Below are 21,028 nucleotides of genomic sequence, written 5' to 3' on the forward strand. Positions count from 1 at the left end.
AAAAAAAAAAAAAAAAAGAAGAGAAAGAAAAAATGGTAAGTCAAACCATCGTAAATTGGGGACCATCTCTATATATATTTCCCAGATCTGTCTGCTGTGGGAGTCTCGAAGCAATGAAATCTCTGTAGCAATGAGCATATCTAATGCCCAGATCTTGGCTTCTAAATATCATTCCTCAACTAAAAGGAACTTCCAGCCGGGCATAGTGGCTCACACCTATAATTCCAACACTTTGGGAAGCCAAGGTGGGAGAATTACTTAAGCATAGGCATTCAAGACCAGCCTGGGCAACATAGGGAGATCTGTCTCTACAAAAAATAAACAAAATTAGCCAGATGTGGTGGTACAGGCCTGAAATCTCAGCTCCTCGGGAGGATGAGGTGGGAGGATTGCTAGAGCCCAGGAAATTGAAGCTACAGTGAGCCAAGATGGCGCCACTGCACTCCAGGAACTCCAGCATGGGTGACAGAGTGAGAACCTGTCTCAAAAAATAAACTAAAATAATAAACAAAAGGAACTTCCTTGGAGAAACATCTGGTTTCAGGACTAGACCTGGGAAAGTACACAATGAGCCTGGAAATTCTTGCTGTGCCAGAAAGTAAAGTTATCTTAGGGTCGCCTTGCTAATAAATCATCATCCAATGGTTTTGAAGAATGATGGGAACATGGTACAAGGACACAGGAATTAGCTTGAAAAGTCTCCCACTGGCCAAATCTGGGACAATTGAGCATCAAACATTTTTGAAAGTACTCAGTTGTAACCCTTTGAATAAAATAAGAATCCACGAGTTCATATTGATAATGAGGGATCTAGAGATGAACAAAAAATTGTTTGGGTCCCCAATAAATCCATAGGGCAATAGGCAGGACAGTCTCAAACACATGAGCCCTGAGGGAGCTCTACCCTGGAGGAGCACCAACCACCCATGGAAGGCTCCCTGGAGGAGGTAATGCCCAGGCATGGGAAAGGCTGAGCAGGAACTCACGAGGAGCCTTTGTGCATCCTGGGCGTGCTCAGGGCCCACTGCTTGATCTTGCTCAGGCTCTGCTCACTGATGACGCGCCGGCCGTCAGAGGGCATGCAGTCCACATACAGGTTGTAGAGCAGCAGTGCCTCTGTGTTCTTGCGTAGGGCGTTGGCCTGGACCACACGTTGCGTGAACACGCAAGGGTCCTCAGCACAGAAGAGAAGCTGGATCCGTGGCACCCAGTACTGACAGACCTGAAGGGGTGGCCTTCCTGGGGGCCAGGTGGGAGGGAAAAGAGGACACGTAGTCAGGCTTTTTAAGCTGAAGCACTACGTTCCAGCTGGCTGTGCTGCTGATGCCCAGTGGCCCTCAACAAGTTGTTTCCCTCTTCGGACTCCCGGTTGCATCTGTGAAATGGGCATGATGACATTCCCTGCCTGGCCCATCTCACGGGGTGTCATGGGCGGATGTGAAAGTGCTTAGACAAGGCCAAGCATGGTGGCTCACGCCTGTAATCCCAGGACTTTGGGAGGCCTAGGTAGGTGGATCATTTGAGGCTAGGAGTTTGAGACCAACCTGTCCACCATGGTAAAACCCTGTCTCTACTAAAAATACAAAAAATTAGCTGGGCATGGTGGCAGGCGCCTGTGATCCCGGCTACTTGGAAGACTGAGAAACGAGAATCACTTGAATCTGGGAGGTAGAGGTTGCAGTGAGCTGAGATTGTACCACTGCACTCCAGCCTGGGCGACAGAGTGAGACTTCATCTCAAAAAGAAAAGAGAGGAGGGCGGGGAGGAGGAAGGGATGGAAGGAGGGGGGAGGGGAGGAAGGGGGCGGGAAGGGAAGGGGGAGGGGAGGGGAGGAAGAATTTGAACAAGGAGTTATACAGGCATGGCTGTTCAAGTGCCCATCCCTTGATGCCACACACAGGGCAGGCATCGCTAATTGATGGGACTTGGGCTCAGAGCTTACATACCAAATAACAGCCACTTGCCCTTTCTGGGGTCTCTGAGTGATTAGTCCTCTGGTCCTTACTGGTCAGGGTGTTGGGCAAACAGAGCGAAGTAGAATCCAGACCTGGTCTGGCAGTGCCCTGGGCAGGGTTGGTCTCAGTCACAGGCCAGCCAGGACCAAGCTGGGGGTCTGCCTGGGGCAGCGGCAGGAGCTCGTACCTTCAGGGGTGACCCCTGCATTCAAGATGGGCCTTCCCATCTCATCTCGCACCAGGCCTTTCTCGTCTGTCTTGTGTACCAGGTATACCTTCTTCTCCTCGTCGTAGTCCAGGACACCTACCTTGCACCATTTGTACATTAGCTTCGGATTCTTGGGGTCCTCTGAAATAGAAGGGAAAACCCCACCAGTGCTCTCTGCCATGGGTGCAGGAAGGGGCCTCTGAGTGCAGGCAGCAGTGCTGGGAATGAGTCTCAGAGGTCACCAGGCTGGCGTCCCTCCTGCCGGGATGCCCCCTTCTGCTCCAGCAGAGCTAGGGCCCTGCTTCCTCCCAGCCATGCTGGCCTCTGAGGAACCCCAGGCTGCAGGAGGAGTCAGAAAGACCAGGCTTCTCTGCCCTGGTGCTCAGCACAACCTCCACCAGGACAGAGAGACACACAGGCCAATGGGAGGCTGGGACAGGAGGCCACGAAAGCCCCAAGCTAATGGGAGACCTGCTGAGAACCCAGCTGTAAAGGTCATGGATGAGCTGGAGCCCCTTCAAAGTGACCAAAGCCAGGGTGAAGCCCTCCCCATAGGCCGCTCCTGGCTGCTCAGTCCCTGGGCCCCTCATCTGAGAATGGGGCACGGCAGGGCAGGAGCTGTTCTTCAGTCAGGATGGGCCTCCCACCAGTTCCCTGGGCTGAAAGCCTGTGCCCACTTCAGCTCACCTCCCACTGCTGCCCCTCACACATTTCTCTCCAGCCACACTGTAGGTCTGGCTATTCTTGCCACTTTTTTTTTCTTCCTTTCTTTCTTTCCTTTTTTTTTTTCTTGAGATGAAGTCTCACTCTGTAGTTCAGGCTGGAGTGCAATGGCGGGATCTTGGCTCACTGCAGCCTCTGCCTCCCGGGTTCCAGTTCAAGCTATTCTCCTGCCTCAGGCTCCAGAGTAGCTGGGATTACAGGCGCATGCCATGCCCAGCTAATTTTTGTATTTTAAGTAGAGACAGGGTTTCACCATGTTGGCCAGGCTGGTCTTGAACTCTTGACCTTGTGACCCACCCGCCTCGGCCTCCCAGAGTGCTGGAATTACAGGCATGAGCCCCCACGCCCGGCCATTCCTGTGACTTTGGACCTTGTTCGGCGGCAGGGCCTCTGCCCTGGCTGTGCCCTTGGCCTGGAACACTCTCCACTCAGGTCGCCTCACTGCTGGTTGTTCCCTTCACCAAGGAGAAGCCTCTGCGCCTAAAATGGCATCTCTGTCCCAGGCACTCTCTGACTTGTTAACCCATCCCGTCCCTCACAGTGCCAAAAGTCACACTATTTACGTATCAGCTTCTGGTTCGTGGCTGACTTGCTCACACTAGTGTCAGCTCCCTAAGGGCAGAAGCCACTCTGTCCCATCTTGGTCACAGCTGTGTCCCTGGGCCTAGAATGGAAACTGGTAGATTGCCGATGTTTGATAAACTTTTGCAGAAGAAAGATGCACACACATGATGCCCAGCAGAGCAGCCTCGATACATAGTGGCTTAAAAACAAACTGAGGCAGGTGCAGTGGCTCACGTCTGTAATCCCAGCACTTTGGGAGGCAGAGGCGCGTGGACTGCCTGAGCTCAGGAGTTCGAGACCACCTTGGGCAACATGGTGAAACTCTGTCTCTACTAAAATACAAAAAAAATTAGCCAGAAGTAGTGGTGTGGTGTATACGTGTAGTCCCAGCTCTTCTGGAGGCTGAGGCATGAGAGTTGTTTAAACCTGGGAGGTGGAGGTTGCAGCGAGCCGAGATTGTGCCACTGCACACTCCAGCCTGGGTGAAAGAGGAAGACTTGTGTCTTCAAAAAAAAAAAAAAAAGTGTTTTTTGTTGTTTGTTTTTTGTTTTTTTTAATGAGTTCTACAGACTGGGTTGAGGAAGGAAGGGCTGGAATTCCCAGGAAACGCTCCCTACCCGTTGACACAGCTAGCTGAGTAAAGGATAAGTAAAGGAGGCCTGTAGCTCACCTATTGTGCTTCTCTGGTTTGCTCTTCCCCTCCCTTCCTAGTAGGTTCCCTTTCTGAAAATGCTGGCCACGTCTCGGCTCAGCTCAAATGAAAAGATGTCACTGGAAGCCCCCAGCAGAAAACAAGAGGTCCCCAGCAGAGCCCCTCCCTGCTCACCCCTCCTCCCGCCCGTGCCACCACCCAAGACCAGGGCCATGTGAGGGGGTGCAAGCAGAGTGTCTCGGGGGAGCCTGGAACATGGTGCATTTAAGGTTAATGCAGCCCCAAACCTTCTGGTTTTATCACCAGGAATTGGAGATCTGGGAACAATTGAGCTAAATTATTTTTGTAATTAAGTCCAAAGTAAAGGGAACATTCTGGGCTTCTTGTCTAGTTCAGAGAAATTGATTCCAGCATTAATGTGTTTTTAAAATGAAACATAAATTTACAGCCTGCTCAATGGACTCACTGCACAGTCTTAAAACCAGTCATGGCTCTCACAGTCCTGCCTCCCACCTAGAGCTGGCTCACTGGGCCCACTCCCCACTCACAGCATCTGGCCCACCCACCAGGCAGGGAGCAGAGCAGCCTTCATCCCTGCACAGGGGTATAGCCACCTCCAACTTCCCAAATGATGACCCAGACCTTCCTGGGATGCTGCACCGAGACCAACATGGCAGCTGTGCAGGCCAACATGTCAGCTGTGGATATCCACCTGGCACTGCTTCCACAGCAGGAAATGGGAAAGCCTCCACGGCCACTGGGGTGGCCTGAGGCCAAACAAGCAGCCAGGGGCACTCCCTGGGCAGATACAGACAAGGCCAATAAAAGGCAAACCTGTGTGGCATCACGTGGGCATGGGTGAGGTGGGACACTGCTTGTGAATGGGTGACAGTAGGCACGTGTGCTTCCGAGTGGTGAAAATGTGCAGATGGGTGCGGCTGTTGGGGGTGTGACAGTGAGTATGCTTGTGAATGTGTGTGACGATGTGTGACAGTGAGTGTGCTTGGGAATGTGTGTGACAATGGGGACGTGTATTTGTGAGAAGTGTGTGTTGTGCACACAGAAGTGAAAGCTGAGAGGCTACAGTCAGAGCTGCAACAATGGGGCTTCTGGGTGGAGGGATGGAGAGTGGAACTGTGCCCTTTGTGCACGTTTCAACATGCCCAATGAGCATGTACATATTTTATTACCAATAAATCAAAGATTCTTCAAAACACTAGACACCATCCACCTGTCCCTTTTCCAGCTCTCCCGGCGATGCTCTCCCTGCATTTCCTGTTATGTGAGGCCAGTTCCTAGGCCCATCTCCCGGCAGAGAGGTTTTGAAAGACCCCTCACCTCCCATGGCTGCCAGGTCCCAGGGGAGCCCAGGAGTCCGTGGCAGAGCTGCTACTAGAATGAGATGGTGCCCCCACTCCAGACTGGCCCTGCTCACCATGCCCCAGGAAGTCATCAGTGGGCAGGAGGGCTTTTCCTGGAACAGGTTTCCTGTCCAGAGACCCTGGCTCCAAGCCCATGTTGATCCACTCTCTGGGAGTCCGGCAGTCAAACTCCTCATCGTCAAATACCTGGAAGAAAGCAGGCCAACAGTGGGAGAAAGCGGCTCCTCTAGTGGGGTCCCAGTGGGGCTGGGTGTCCCAAAGGATGGGTTGCTTAAGTAGCCCCTTCCCCAGGTGAGAGAGCTGCAGGCTAGAGCTGGGGGCAGACCCTCTCCACTGCTGCTCCAGGGGTACACAGCCTCTGCTTGGGTGAAACCCTGGATCCCTGTCTGGCCAAGTCAGCTGAGGCTCAGACACAGAGGTGTCCAGGGACCCAGAACAGGCGGTGGGTTCTTTCTCCCACTGCCCAGGGCCACCTAGCTCAGGCCCAAGGGAAGAGGTGGCCCTTGGGTTTTCCTGGGGAACCCCACCCCAACTTGGAAATGATAAGATTCAGGGCTGTCAGGAGGCAGCCCTTGGCTACACTCAGATTTACCTTCTCACAGGGATCACCAGGCAAGAACACTCAGGGCCACAGAGAGGAAGGGAGGGAGGTGGGTGAAAGCCAGAGCCAGGCCATGCTCCCTCTTTCTCCTCCCTGGATTCAGTTTCCCCATTTATAACCAAAGGAGACAGCACTGATTCCTTCCTCCATCCCTGCTCTTCCCGTTTCAGTGAGCCCAGAAGGAGCTCCTTACCCCAAGGTGGGCCCTGGTCAGGGAGGACTACTCCCAGTCCAGCTGGGCTGCATCTAGGTTGCCCATGGGTGGCATGGAGGCTAAGGCCAGTCATACAGGCTGCTCAGGCTCCCAGGGAAGAAGCAAAGACTCAGCATTCCAGGGGGGCTGGGGGCCCCTCCTGCCCCATCTAGGATGCTCAAAGTACCTGGGATGGGTTCCTATTATTGACCTGCCCTGTTTGATAAGAGAGTGCTGGTGACTGGCATGAGAATCCCCTTTCAGATCTGACTCCGGGGCTTCTGCTGGGGTCCTGTACCTCTGCAACCCTGTCCATCAACCATCTAAGGAAGCCCGGCTCACCTTCAGTGGGAGGTAGATGGGGAAGAGTGGGTCATTGCCCTGCTCGATGGTTTGGCGGTGCTGGGGGTCCGGGTGTCTGGGCATGAGCTTGTTGGAGTCGATGCCCTGGCTGGACAGCAGCTGCTCAATGTCCAGGCTCAGATACTGCTGTTTCCTCCTGGTCAAGGGCAGGGAGGGGACCTCAGAATGGCTTGGTTCATGTGAGGTAGCTCCGCGTGCGTCCACAAGGGCCCATGGGGTTGTGGGGGCAGGGGTGTGGCCGAGAGACCATTCTGGAGCCCTCCACCCCTCTGGGACTCATCAGGAAGTGATGCAGTGGCCAGGGCTGGTGTCCTGGGCTCCAACTGTCCTTCTGTCCTGCCCTGCAGTCCCATTCGTTGACCTCAATGCCACCTTCCCCAATTCCATAATATGTAAATTGTTCCTATTAAGAGACCGAAGGGCTAGAAGATTTTTTTTTTCTTTCTTTTTTTCCTGATACTAACTCCAGGTAAGGGCTAGAAGATTTTAATCCAAGCACTTGTGCAGACTCTGCCATGAGCAATATCACCTGGTGATCTGCAGTTCCTCAACCCCTGAGACAGGCAGGTGCCGCCTCCCGGACAGTCTCCCCACAGCCCACCAAGCCGTACCTCTCGATCTCAATCTTGCGGGGGCGCTGGCCCGGCAGCACCTGGAAAGGCACCTGCACCTTGGGCTCATAGGCCTGAGGCGGGAAGTCAGTCTGGGCCAGCAGCCGGGTGGTGGACCCGATGCACTGTTGCTCTATGCGCTCCTGGAAGTCCTCGGGAACCTGGAAGGTTCCGACTGCAGGCAGAAGCAGAGACAGGGGCGTCGGGGCTCGGGCTGGCACCCAACAACCAGCCTCCACCCCATAAAACAAATCATCAACCAGGCAGTATGCTTTGGAGTGTGGGAAGCTCAGGGCCTGCCTGTGGCTGGGAGAAGATAGGCAGGGCACCAGGTGCCCTGGGGGTATGAGCCTGGAGGGACGGCAGCTTCCAGAAGGTCTGTCCTGGCCCTGCTCTCCCTGTTGAGAGCCAGCATGCTTGACGACTCCTTTTCATACTACCCATGACTCCAGCGCCAGGGGCCACTGCTCAAGCCAGGTGCTGGGTTCACCAAGGGCAAGGGTTACCACTGGATAGGAAAATGAAATGGGATGAGCTCCTCCCACCCCTACTGCAGAGGCCCCCTCAGCATATTGGAGTCTGATATTTATTCCCTGGGGCCATTGCCAGCTTGAGGCAATGGATACTCTGGGAGTGGGTGGCTCCACCACTCTGACCCTGCAGATCCCTCAAGTCACAAAATGGCTGCCCCTACTTAGATGAGCAGGGTAGACAGAGGCTTCCATTCCATACCTGGGGGAAGGGGAGTTGGGGAGAGACCCATTGATAGGGTGACAATCCATCCCAGTTCGACCTCGACACCAGATGGTCAATGGAGAAGAAAGTCCCAGGCAAAGCGAGACCACAGAGGTGGGCAGAGGGCTGTGGGCATTTGCTTCAGGAGGGGATGGCCATATTTCCCAGGGCCTGGATGGGCTCCTGATGGTTCCCTCTATTTTCTGGGCAGAAGTAGGGCCCAGAGTCCCAGGGGCCCTGGGAAACCCTGGTGACCCCTTCCTTAGGCCTCACCACCTCCCTGGGACCAAGAGGTGGTCATGTTGCAGGAGGGCCCACCCTGGGAGTGGCATCTGGGTCCTACAGAGGGCTCCAGAGGTGGGGCCTGGGTGGTGTCCAAGACTCAGCGGAGTCTCCACTATCAGCTGGAGTCTGCTCTCACCAGGCTGCCAGGTAGTCAAGGGGCACCCCTCTTTGCATCAAAAACACCCAGATCTCAGGGCTGCCAAGAAGGCAGTTTTCAGAGCCCTAATCACAAGCTCTTGGGGCTGCCTGACACCACTCCACCCCCAGGACCCACTCAGTGGCCAAGAAGGAGCCAGGGCAAAGAGATCCACGCCTGGCCTCCAGCCCCTGCTGCATCTGAGGGCCAGGGGAGGCTACTGGCTGCCGAGGGCCCTGACTGACACTACCCTGTGCTGCTTTTTCTCATGTGGGCAGAGCTGCCATCTGCAGATCACCCCCCTGGCCACCCTGCCAAGTGTGGCAGGAGCACCATTCCCAATACCCCCAGTGCTGATCTGCCGTTGGTAACCATTTTCTGGATCACAGATACTTGTGTGAGACCATTGGAAACAATAGGCCACACGCTCAGATAAGTGCACAAATGCACATGCTTGTGATGTTTTCTAAGGCGGTGGGCTCCGAGAGGACTAGCCTGGACAGCGGTAGCAAGGAGCCAGGTCTTCCCTGGGGGTGGGGAGGAGGGGTGGCCAGGGGGAGCCACAGGGCATCTGGGCCTGATCCAAGGGGATATCCTGTCTGTCAGGGGAGAGGGGCAAACCCGGCCAGGTGGGAGCCTTCACCACCACTCAGGGCTTCTCCTGGAGCCCCTGTTATCCCCTCTGCCACTGGGGAAGGCCCCACACCCTGCAGATGTCCCAGTCCTTGCCACCCCCACTGTGCTCTGAGACTCTCCATGAGCCTGAGAGGAGAGGCCCCCTTTTCTCCTGCAGCAGGGATCTCCCGGGCATCCATCTGAGCCAGGCCCTGTTTCAGATGCTGCGGCCCCAGCAGGGAGCAACTCAGACAGTCCGGGCCTCCTCAGAGACCACATTCCAGAGGAGACAGAAAATACACACATATGCCCTTCTGACCTCAGCCAGGGAAAGCAAGCTGTAGCCCTGACCCTAGCAGCCCATTCCTGCCCGGCCCAGTGTCAAGGTCATGGCTCCACTGAGAGTAATGACTTGGCAGCTGTGGCTGACTGAGCACTCACTGTGAGTGGGCACTTGTGAAGCACCCTGTTTCTTACTATCCTGACTCCACAATTGAGGAAGCTGGGGCCCTCAGCCAGGAAAAGGCTGTCTCCCTGAGGCCAAAGGCCTGTTTCTAAATACCTGTCTGGACCCACTCACACAGACCTCCCAAGCACTGACCTTTTGGGGTGAACTTGTCGAGGTCAGCCTGCCGCAGGAGGCTCTGGCTCATTCGGGGGCCGCGGCACACCTCCTGAAAACAAACATGGAGCCCTGAGTGTGCGTCAACATCCCAGAGACAGGCAGGACCTGGAGGGACCCCAAGGCCAGGTACCTCCCTTGAGGCCCACCAAGGAGCACTCCAGGAGCACAGGAGAGGGCAGAACCGGGGGTACGCACAATTCTCCATTCAAAGGCCACAATGGGCAACAAGCTTTGGCCACCCAGGACATTCTGGCTCCGCCCCATTCTGGTCCAGCCCAGCTCTCTTCCTTGCTCTGAGAACACTCGGCAGTGCATCCCAGGGCTGAGCCATGAAGCAGGTACTGCAAGGCCAGCAGGTATCTCTGTATGGACCTCCTCTCCCAAGGCCACCGGCATTGCAGACGTAATGCGCATCAGTGGGTCCTTGACATGTCTTTCTTAGCCCCTCCCTGGCCTAAAGCATAAGGCTACCTAGGACCTACAGGACTCTGAATTCTCTCCTCATCATTCCCTCCCTGCTTTCCCCTGCCCCCAGCCTCCTCCCTCGATCTCTCCCCTTGAATTCTAGCCTCCTTCTTCACACAGCCGTGCCCTCTCTCAGGGACTCCAGGTATTTGTACCTGTTGTCTCCCCTGCCTGGAACATGCTCCCAGACCCCACTTTTACATACCTGTCTCTTAGATCTCAGCAATACGCCACCTCATCCATGGACCCTTTCCAACCAGAGCCAAGGGAGGCGGTCTTCCCTACCAAAGCCACTGCCCCATGACAATGACAATAGGGACATAGGTGTCTCATCCCTGCTGCATCTCTGGGGCTCCACAGAGGGCCTGGTGCACAGCAGGAGCTCAGTAATGAGTTGTCAAATGAATAGACGGATGGTGACAAAAAAGGATGGAAGGTTGGATGAGGGGGGAATGGGGGTAGATGGATAGACAGACAGATGGATAGATTGATAGACAGCTAAATGAACAGATGAACTGACTGATGGGGAGAAGGATGAAAGGATGGGTGAATGGAGCCCAGAGGAAGGGCTGAGGCTTGGTAGGGGACAGCTGCCATACTCACTCCAAGTTGATCCAAGGTTCCAGGGCTGAGGATGTCGGAGTAGAACCCACGCTGCTTCATCAGAGGGTACTTCTTATCAGTGCCTGTCAAGGGTGACTTCTGCGGCTGCCCCAAGTCTGAGAGTGTGGGTGGGGCTGGGGGCAGGGGTAAAGGTGGGAGCTTGGGGTCAAGGCCTGGAGGATTCCCCAACCTATATTCTGATCCTGGAAGAATCCTCCCTGGGTTATACTCTACGCCCCTGTGAGTCCCTGCTTGGACCACAGGAGCACTGCTGCCTTCTGGGCCCTGAGGGGTCCTTCCTGGGCTACAGCCTTTTCCGTTAGGCTGCTCCATGCTGCTTCTCAGGGAGATGTCCCAGCCGAAGCTCCTAGGAGAAGATCCCAGCATCAGTCAGCTTTTGCCAGCCTCTGTCTCAGCCCGAAGACACACGGATGCCTAGATTGTTACCCACCACAAGCCCCAGCCCATGACCCATGGGTAACAGAAGAGCAAGGAGGAGGGAGCGGTCTCCTCCTAATCTGGACAGGCACCTGGTGCACCAGGAGATGGTGAGGACTGCCCTGGACACTGCATGTGAGAAAAGGGCCTACCCACAGTTCCGGGCTGAGTGAGAAGCCCTGCAGACGCTCCCAAACCATGCATGAGACTGCACTTGTCCACCCCTCTCCCCCATCTAATAGAGCAAGGCCTGGCTTCTCAGTAGGGGGAGATGGGCCCAGAGCTTACTTGCCCAATAAATTTCCCTAAAATGACTTTCAGCCAGAGCAGCCCCGGCACCTCCAGCCCAGCCCTGCTAGACTTCCCTGCCTTTTCCCAGTGTGGGGCATGAACCTCCCTAGCACCTGTGTGTGCTGGGCCATGCCCTGCCTCCCCTGTGTGTGCCCACTCTACCTCCCCCCATACTCCAGGAGCCAAAGGACTAAATGGCCTCTCTAGCAGGACCCCAATCCTGACCCTCCATTGGCCCACAGATCCCTCTACCAGCAACAAAATCGCATTCACCCACCGTGGCTCTCAGGATCAGATCAGCTCAGAAAACGTACACCCTCTCCTGTCTTTGCAAAGGGAGTAGCAGATGCCACCGGGGTGCATGCACATCTACCACCTGGAAGACAAGAGTTTATAGTTTTTATTGTGGGAGGAGCAAGCCCTTGAAAAGGCACTGTTGCCTTCGGCTGCCTCAAAATTCATCACCATGGAGAATCCTTGGGTAGGAGAACATGACAATAAATTGGACAAGGGGATGGTGAAGAAGAGGTTTGCACATAATGCTAGTGCAAAAAATAAAAAGGAAATATACAAATATCTCAATAAAAATTTCACTTAAAAAAAAAAAGAGGCCGAGGTGGATCACCAGGTCAGGAGTTTGAGACCAGCCTGATGAACATGGTGAAACCCTGACTCTACTAAAAATACAAAATTAGCCAGGTGTGGTGGCATATGCCTGTAATCCCAGCTACTTGAGAGGCTGAGGCAGGAGAATCACTTGAACCCAGGAGGCAGATGTTGCAGGGAGTCGAGACTGTGCCACTGCATTCCAGCCTAAGAGACAGAGCGAGATTTCATCTAAAAAAAAAAAAAGAAAAAAAAAAAAAAAAAAAAAAAAAAAAAAAAAAAAAAAAAAAAAAAAAAAAAAAAAAAAAAAAAAAAAAAAAAAAAAAAAAAAAAAAAAAAAAGAAAGGTAAAGAGCATCTTAACAGAAGGAAATAGAGGCCTAGCCCAAGCAAGTCCCCCTTTCCTGGCCCCATCCCATTTTCCCATCCCTTCTGCATACTGAGACAAAGAGCCAAGAACTTGAAGAACAGGGCACTCTTTTTGCTGGGATTTTGTGCTGGTGTAGGCCTCCTGATGGATCACGGTAGGTAGCTCTGGCCTGCACTGACCTGAGGAGTGCGGTGGGTGGCCAGGGCTATCTAGAGCAAAACTACCAGCTGTGCTGAAGCATACGCAGCAGCTGAGCCCATTTCTAAGAAGAAGGTGGTGAGTTGGCAGGCCGCTTGAGGGACGCAGAAGGGCAGATGGGGCTCTGGCAAGAAGCTCCAGACACTCAGCCCAAAGGCCGAGCTGCCTCCAGCCATTCGGGCCTGCCAGGCTTCCCCCAGTGGAACTCCACTCCCTGAATCCAGTCTCTGGTGGCCAGCTGCCTCCCAGGGCAGGTGCTGAAGACAATGCCGAGTCTGGCTCACCTGTCTAACAGTCACCAGCCCTTCTCAGAGCACCCTAAAGAACAGAGGACCCCTTAGGGCTCAGCCTCATCAGGCTGCAAATCCATAGATGTTTCATCTTTGAACAAAATCACCCAAGAGAGCAGGGCTTGGAGAGGACAGGGTCCCCAGCTCCACAAGAGAGCATTCCATTCCATGATTTCCTCAGCTCTCAGATGGGCCTGAGCATGCTTGATTTGCTTTACTGGTGCCATTATAAGGAGTTAGACGGATCTTCAGATAACAGATGTGCAAATGTCTAAGAAACTGCAGGGTTGCTGAGGGCAAAAGGAGTCCATAATGGGTGAACTTGCTGCCCCGGTAAACTGTTTCCCTCCACACAAGCTGGCAGTGGGGGGATGCACTGAGGCGTGTCCCGAGGAGGGTGTGAGAGTGAGCTGCAAACTCAGAACGCTGCTCCCCCACATCCCCAGCCCTTCACAGTGGCTCCCTTCCAGCTCTGCCCCCATTCTGGGCACCAGTGCATTAGCAGTATATGCAGGAGCTAGGACAAGACAGACAGACAGAAAGACCCAGTCTGCCTCCTGCCATGGCCCCACGGGTGACAGCAGTCTCTGTCTGGAAATGCGTGTGATCAGCAGTGGGGAGAAGGACATGGTTCCCAGCAAGGCCTCTGCCTCTGGTCATTCTGGGTGGTTCCCCCTGTGTGTTGAAGGGGCTGGCCAGTGAGATGGCAGAGGTGGCCCTGGTGGACACAGTGTTGGGAATGGTGAATGTTATTGTGGGCTTAGATTTATTTTATGCATCAACTCATTTAAACTACTGAGGTGGGAACTGATAGTATTCTCATTTCTCAGAGGCAGGAAAACGATGCTCACAGTGAACCCAAGTTCTTTCTCCCCACTCAGATCACCTGGAAGCCCTATTGGCTTGAGCCAGAGGAAGCTGCTGGTTGGATTCACTGTCATTCAACCCCATTTGACTCAACCAGTCACCAAGCACTTGGCTGAATAGACACAGATGAATAGGGGCATTCCATCCTGGCACCAGGTACTACTGTTATTGTCAATTTACAACTAAGGGAACTAGGGCCCAGGAAAGTAAACAAACTTGCAAAGGTCACACAACCAAACACTGGCAGAACCAGAATGGAAACAGGTCTTCACTTCTGGCTGACCCAAAGGTCCATGTTCTAGCATCACCACAGTGGTTCTCCAACTGGGTGCTGAGATTTTGCAAAGGGGGGCACCTAAGCAGGAGGGCTTCTATGCCACCCACCCCTGATTCCACAGGACCCTCCACCTTTATCCATTTCACACCCCAGGGTTCTTCATAAGCAGACAAATGAATCTGTGGCTTCAGGGGATTTTGGAAGTCTCTGCCCTTGAGGCTACCAGGCAAACAATACCACGAATGGTTAGTGCTCCCCCAGGCTTGGGGTTCTCTCCACCATTTTGAAGCATTCACCTGATGCAAACTGCCCCCATGACTGTGTCTTTCCCCTCCACCGTACATCTCCCTGTATTATATGTGCACATACCTTTCCTGTCAGCTGGGCAGGCATTTTCAAGTAACATTGATCTCTGGAAACTTGGCACCTAGCACGGGACTGGCATGGGCTTGGCACACAGCTGGTGCCTAGAAAGTACTTGCTGAATGATTGTGTGAAAAAATGACCTAATGGATGGGCGAAGTGGAGGAAGGAATGAAGGTGACCTCTGTAACAACTCTGGCAGAGATCTGGAGCGGGACTGGGTAGCTGATGGGACTTCCACACGCTCAGCATGGCGATGGGGCCCAAAAACTGGTCTGGTAAAGACAGTACTTAACTGCAAGGCTGTTTAAAGTGCACCTCCCGGCCGGGCTCACGCCTGTAATCCCAGCACTCTGGGAGGCCGAGGCAGGCAGATCATTTGAGGTTAGGAGTTCAAGACCAGCCTGGCCAATATGGTGAAACGCCGTCTCTACAAAAATACAGAAATTTGCTGGCATGGTGGCGGGTGCCTGTAGTTCCAGCTACTCAGGAGGCTGAGGCAGGAGAATCGCCTGAACCCCAGAGGCAGAGGTTGCAGTGAGTGGAGATCGCCCCACTGCACTCCAGCGTCGGCGACAGAGCGAGACTCAAAAATAATAAATAAATAAAATAAGGCCGGGCGCGGTGGCTCAAGCCTGTAATCCCAGCACTTTGGGAGGCCGAGGCGGGTGGATCACGAGGTCAAGAGATCGAGACCATCCTGGTCAACATGGTGAAACCCCGTCTCTACTAAAAATACAAAAAATTAGCCGGGCGCGGTGGCTCAAGCCTGTAATCCCAGCACTTTGGGAGGCCGAGGCGGGTGGATCACAAGGTCAAGAGATCGAGACCATCCTGGTCAACATGGTGAAACCCCGTCTCTACTAAAAATACAAAAAATTAGCCGGGCGCGGTGGCTCAAGCCTGTAATCCCAGCACTTTGGGAGGCCGAGGCGGGTGGATCACAAGGTCAAGAGATCGAGACCATCCTGGTCAACATGGTGAAACCCCGTCTCTACTAAAGCTACAAAAAAAAATTAGCTGGGCATGGTGGCGCGTGCCTGTAATCCCAGCTACTCAGGAGGCTGAGGCAGGAGAATTGCCTGAACCCGGGAGACGGAGGTTGCGGTGAGCCGAGATTGCGCCATTGCACTCCAGCCTGGGTAACAAGAGCGAAACTCTGTCTCAAAAAAAAAAAAATAAAAATAAATAAATAAATAAAATAAAGTGCACCTCCCTTCTCTCCCCCAGGCCAAGGTTCGGTCCAGCAACCAGACTCCTACGAGATCCCCCACCCCGGCCACTCGTCCTCCGCGCCTTTTCGAGGTCCCGCTGCCCGCACAGGCCCCACAACCCCTCCGCCTCACCGACCTACCGGCTCCACCGAGCAGTGCGGGACGCGTCAGCCCCGTCTCTAGGGAGGGACGCTGAACCGTTGCTAAAGGGGCGGGGCCACCGGCACCGCAGGGCGGGAGCTTCCGTCCGCGAGCCTCCGCAGCCTGAACCCATGCCTACCCCCAGCTCCTGGTCTCGGTTACTTCCGCTCAGGGAGCTGGGCCTTGGGTGTTCCAGCACAGGCCCCTATCGCCGGGATTAGGGCCGGCCAGGGAGTGCCACTGTTCTAGGCTCCACTACCCATCCATCTTCCCTCCTGTGCCCTTGTAGAGTAAGCGACGAAAACAGCCAGATGCAGTGTGAGAACTTTGATTAAATCCTGATTTAAATACATATACATATGTAAATAATTTGGGGAGGACTAATTGGGGAAATTTACGAATTGGAAGTTGGCATTTAAGCCACAGCTGAGGGACAGCTGGTCAGGGCACTGCGGAAAGGGTGGGTTCTGGTCCTCCTGGGGCTTGGCACCCACAGCCACACCCACCCATTGCCAGGCGATTCCACTGAGGCCAGTGCCTCAGGCGCTTGGCTCAGGCGCCCACCCTCTAATGACCATCATCTGCTCCCAGAACCTGGCATGGGTTCAGGTTTTGATCCTCCTGTCCTATTCTGAATACTGAATTGTTAATTTTCTTAGATGTGATAATGCTACTGCAGTTGTATCAGATTCTCCTTAGTTGATATGGCCTGAAGTATTTCAGGACAACCGGGCAGAATGTCCACTACAATTTCCTTTCAAATGGTTCAGCAAAAGCATATACAGGTGAGTATAGCTAGATAAAAAGAGAAAGAGGAGATAAAGCAAAAGTGGTGCAATAGAACGATTAGGGAATCTGAAGGTCACAGACGTCCACTGTACCAGTCTTCCAATTTTTCTGTAAGGGGAAAGTGGTTTACAAACCAAAAGAAAAAGATCACCCCGCTTGTACCTGAGAATCCCTTCCCAGAGCCTTCTCAAAACTGGCCCTCATTCCATAGATGGGGAAACTGAGACTTGGTGAGGCGGTTAGTGTTGGGGGAGGTTGTAGGCCTTGCTGTCGAATTTTACTTGGTGTTTTAGTAGTGCTGGCTTGGTGCCAGGCCTTTGCTGGGCACTAACTGTCCGGAACTGAACTGGACCCTACCCACACTATAAATTGTATTACATGGAAAAGATAGAGAGGCCAGGCCACAAGGAACCCAGAGGCAGGGCGTAAGCTGTGCCTGGAGACACTGCTTCCGCCCTTGCACAGGCTTCTGCTTCCTCTGTCCAGAACTCTCTCCATCAACTCCTGCACCTGGGAGGACTCCTACTCATCCTTCAAGACCTGATGCCGGTGCAACCTTTCTTGAACCCAAACCGTGGTTTTATTTTTCTTGTTGGCATTCACACAGTAGGTACTCAGTGATCACTGCAGAAGGAAGGAAGGAGTGTTAAGGTGAACTGGAGGCAAGGTGTCCACAGCTCTTAGAATGGACAGGGACCCTATAGCCCTGTTCAGGGCAGTCTGGCTGCTCCATGGGTCTGGGTACAGGCTGGGTACCCCTCTTGGCCTGTAGAGAGGCACCTGCTTCCCTGCTTTTGCCTGGCACTTCCCACACTGGGTACAGCTGTCCAAAAACCTGCAGCATCCATCCGGGTTGCCACGGCAACATCAGCCCATGGTGGGACGTCAGGGATGAGAGGGGCCGAATGCTAATCCTGGAAAGTTGCCAAGCAACACCGTGGGTTGGTGACATCACAGGGGCTGTGGCTGCTGGACAGATGGACAGGCCACAGCTGAAGCGGTCCACTCTCAGGAGGCCCAACTCATAGAACCACTCACTGCCTACCATGTAATAGTCCGCTTTTTCTCCCAACTGGAGCATGGACTTGAGGGGTGGGGGCCAGGGGGAGCTGCTTTTACCAGCAGCCCTGCCAGCTCTACCTCACCCCTCTTCAAGGGTAGGCTGTGGATATGACTGCCTTCCTCCTCCCTGGCAGAAAACCATGAGTCAGTCCCTATTCTCCTGTGTCTCAAGAGTCACCCTCTAATGCTCTGGTTTCTCCCTGGCTGGGCAAGGTTCAGGCTTTGGTCTTCTTGCCCTGTCCTGAAGGGTACCATACTTACCTTGCTCCCTGGGAAAGGGGCAAGGGGCTGAGCCATGACCCACTAGGCTCCTGCCCCTCTTGTGATGGGAGGGCCGTCTTTTGCCCTGAATAAGCTAGAATAGAGGTCAGCCTTACTGTTGTTGAAATGGGAGGACTGGGTTTCTACAAGAGTTGGGGAGTCACTGCCCATCTCTTGCTCAGAGCCCCCTTGCTGAGGACTCTGGTGGCCTGAAAGCTGGGAGACTGGGCAGATGGGCTACTTGGGATGCCTTGGCCCAGGGCCATGCCTTTCCAGCATGGGGTCTGAGGGTATGGTAGGTCTGCACACCCTCACCCTGTGCCTCCTTGCTGGCTGAGACGGGAGCAATGCTTCACTGGCTACAGAGATGAAAGCCCCTTGTGAATGGGCAGCAGAATGGGCCCTTCATGTGGCCGGCCAGCCAGAACGGAAGGTGACAGGCATCCAGACTGGGTGGCTGAGTCACCCGCTCCCCACCTGCCCCCAGCCTGCCTCTTGGGCTCCCAGGATCTTCCTCTGATTTTCTAGGCCTGGGGCCCTGAGCTATGCCAAGAGAAAGTGAGTTGCAGGCATGGGGGTGGGGGGTCAGAGATGAGACTGGGTGAGGTCTAGGATTCACCGCCTCCCAGGCCTCCCCGACATAAGCCTCCCTCCCATTGCTCAGCTGGCCTCAGCAGCTCTGACCAGCATAATCATTTCTTTGATGAATAAAAATGAAGACAAATTAATTCCCCTTTGATCCACATGATCACCTTGACAGACAAGACCTTGAAAGCCCAAAGCTCAAGGAAGAAGTAGTAGAATGGAGTTTCTTGGGGGCTGGAGGATTAGAGACCACTGGCTCATGAATAGACTGTCTTCATCCATCACAGCCCCCACCCAATCCAATGCCCACTTTTACTCCTGTGCAGCCTCCCTGCCGGAGCCTCCTCCCTCTTTTTTTCTCTATAATCTTCCATCCTATCTTGAGCTACTCCTCAGGAAGCCCTCCCTGAGTGCACTGGCAACAAAACACACACTCTCCTCAGGGTCCTTGAGGACCATAGTCAGTACCACTGGGCAGATGACATTAAAATGATCACTGCTGAGTCCCTCAGTGGGAGGGTGGGCTTGAGCCATGGGCTGGTAACATCACAGGGGCTGTGGCTGCTGGACAGATGGACAGGCTGCAGCTGAAAGGGCCCACTCTCAGGAAGCCCAGCTCACAGAACCACTCACTCTCTACCATGTGATGGTCACTGCTGTTTCTCCCAACTGGAGGGTGGGCTTGATGGGTGGGACCAGGGGGTTCTGGGGCAGAGGCATGGCTTTTCTCAGCAGCCTGCCCATGCATCAGTCCAGGAAAGACCCAGAGAAATGACTGGAAAATACAGCAACCCACTTGGGGCCACCACCCCAAAAATAGTGGCTGTTGACACCAGCCCAGCTGCACTTGACCCCACATGATCCCATCCTCACCTCCTCTTCCCCAGCCTACTTTTCTCTGACCTCCATCTGAGGGTCCAGGATGCTGAGGCTCTGCACTCCAGAAGCAGCAGCCCCAGGAGGGATGCCCGCTGGCCCCCAACTTCCTGGACCAAAGCACCAGGTGGCAGGATCTGAGACAGAGACATCTTCCACAGGACATTTCCCAGGGGGGCCCAGGAGCTGCACAGGAAACTGTTTATTATAATTAGGCTCTGAGCACCTCTGATTTTCCCTCAGCCCCAAGGAGCTTGGTGAGCGTCAGCTGAGTAATATCTTGGCAGAGTGGGTGACTTCATCATCTTGGCCCTATGACCCACCAGGTGCCCCCACTCCTACCTTCCAGGGAGCCTGGGTTTGCTGAGGCTTAACTGGGCCCACCCATCCACCCGTCCCCCAAGGCTGGCCACTCTGAGGACCAGACTGCCAGCCTGACCTTTCATCCACCCCTAGAAAGGGCTCTGGATGGGGCAGGAGGGCTGGGTTCTTCTGGGCAAGTCCCTTCCTTTGCTAGGCCTGTTTTTCTTTGGCACAGTGAGGAACAGAAACCTTGCCCAGCATCACGCTGGGGTCATCGGCACAGAGTAGTGTGAGGGACACCAGGACTTTCCCTGCTCCGAATACTTCCATTCCTGGCAAAAGCACTGCCCTTCCCAGACCTCCAGGAGGGAGTGTGTAAGAAAATCCCAGCATCTCAGTAAGGAAGGGTTTGTTCCAAAGAGATGGAATCCCTCACTCCCAAAGGTAGAGCAGCCCTCGTCCTCACCATCCCTTGCAAATGGGCTGCCTGCTTTGGCTTGGGGACGTTCAAACAGCTGGGGTGTCAGTTAGAGCTGACAACTTCCTTGGTAATCTGCTGTCACACTCTGGGTCTGCAAACGGAGGTGGCAAGAAGGGAGGGGTCTCACCCAAAGTCACGGCAGAGTGGGATGGGAACCTGTGGCTGTCCTGCCGGAGGTAGGGAGCCGCAAGGAAAAGACCACAAGACAAAGACCCATTGCCATGGGAATCCCACTTCCCTTTACAGGAGGAGGGGGGCATCTGCCCTGGCCTCGCACTTCTCTCACCCTTGCTCCCTCCTCCACTCCACCATCCTGAGGTGAGGCATCAGAGAGCCTGCAGGCAGGCCTGCCTTATGGCCAGACACTGATAGTTGCTAGGGTCTCAGTTTCCCTGTTTATGGAAGAACTCGACTGTCCACCCCAGGACCCCCAGCCATCCTCCATGCTGCCCCATGTGGAGCACTCTCCTCCTGGAGAGTCCCCACCCCCACTGTCTTTCTCCTTCCCCAGTACTTCTAATAGGCCATTCAAGAGCCTGGCACTGGATGGGTGCGGTGGCTCCTGCCTGTAATCCCAGCACTTTGGTTGGATCATTTGAGGTCAGGAGCTCAAGACCAGCCTGGGCAACATGGTGAAACCCTATCTATACTAAAAAATACAAAAATTAGCCAGGCGTGGTGGCGCATGCTTCTGGTCCCAGCCACTCGGGAGGCTGAGGCAGAACTGCCTAAACCCAGGAGGCAGAGGTTGTAGTGAGCCAAGGTCATGCCACTGCACTCTAACTTGGGTAACAGAGAGAGATTGCACCTCAAAAAAAAAAAAAGAGCCTGGCACTACTGGTTCCCCTGCCCACTTCCTCTGTACCCTTGGAGGCCTCTGGAAAATGTCATCTCCAACCCT

At 54.2% G+C, this 21,028-nt stretch overlaps 1 protein-coding gene across 3 annotated transcripts in view; it reads right to left on the reverse strand.

Moving 5' to 3' along the window:
• DNAH1 (dynein axonemal heavy chain 1) overlaps positions 1-15,846 on the reverse strand; it is an 83,186-nt gene extending 67,340 nt beyond the window's left edge. For all 3 annotated transcript variants that reach the window (XR_001829297.2, XM_017542620.2, XM_017542528.2), the window contains exons 1-9: positions 15,770-15,846; positions 11,723-11,821; positions 10,717-11,083; positions 9,625-9,697; positions 7,253-7,427; positions 6,621-6,777; positions 5,538-5,670; positions 2,143-2,304; positions 987-1,239 (exon numbers count right to left, since the gene is read on the reverse strand). Coding sequence is in view for 2 of the 3 variants with exons in the window: in XM_017542620.2 (XP_017398109.1) it covers positions 987-1,239; positions 2,143-2,304; positions 5,538-5,670; positions 6,621-6,777; positions 7,253-7,427; positions 9,625-9,697; positions 10,717-11,049 (1,286 nt within the window). In the remaining variant the exon portion in view is untranslated. The remainder of the gene's footprint in view (positions 1-986; positions 1,240-2,142; positions 2,305-5,537; positions 5,671-6,620; positions 6,778-7,252; positions 7,428-9,624; positions 9,698-10,716; positions 11,084-11,722; positions 11,822-15,769) is intronic.
• Between the last annotated feature and the right edge of the window lie 5,182 nt (positions 15,847-21,028).

Source organism: Cebus imitator, unplaced genomic scaffold (genome assembly GCF_001604975.1).
Source record: "Cebus imitator isolate Cc_AM_T3 unplaced genomic scaffold, Cebus_imitator-1.0 Scaffold0, whole genome shotgun sequence".
NCBI classification, from domain to species: Eukaryota; Metazoa; Chordata; class Mammalia; order Primates; family Cebidae; genus Cebus; species Cebus imitator.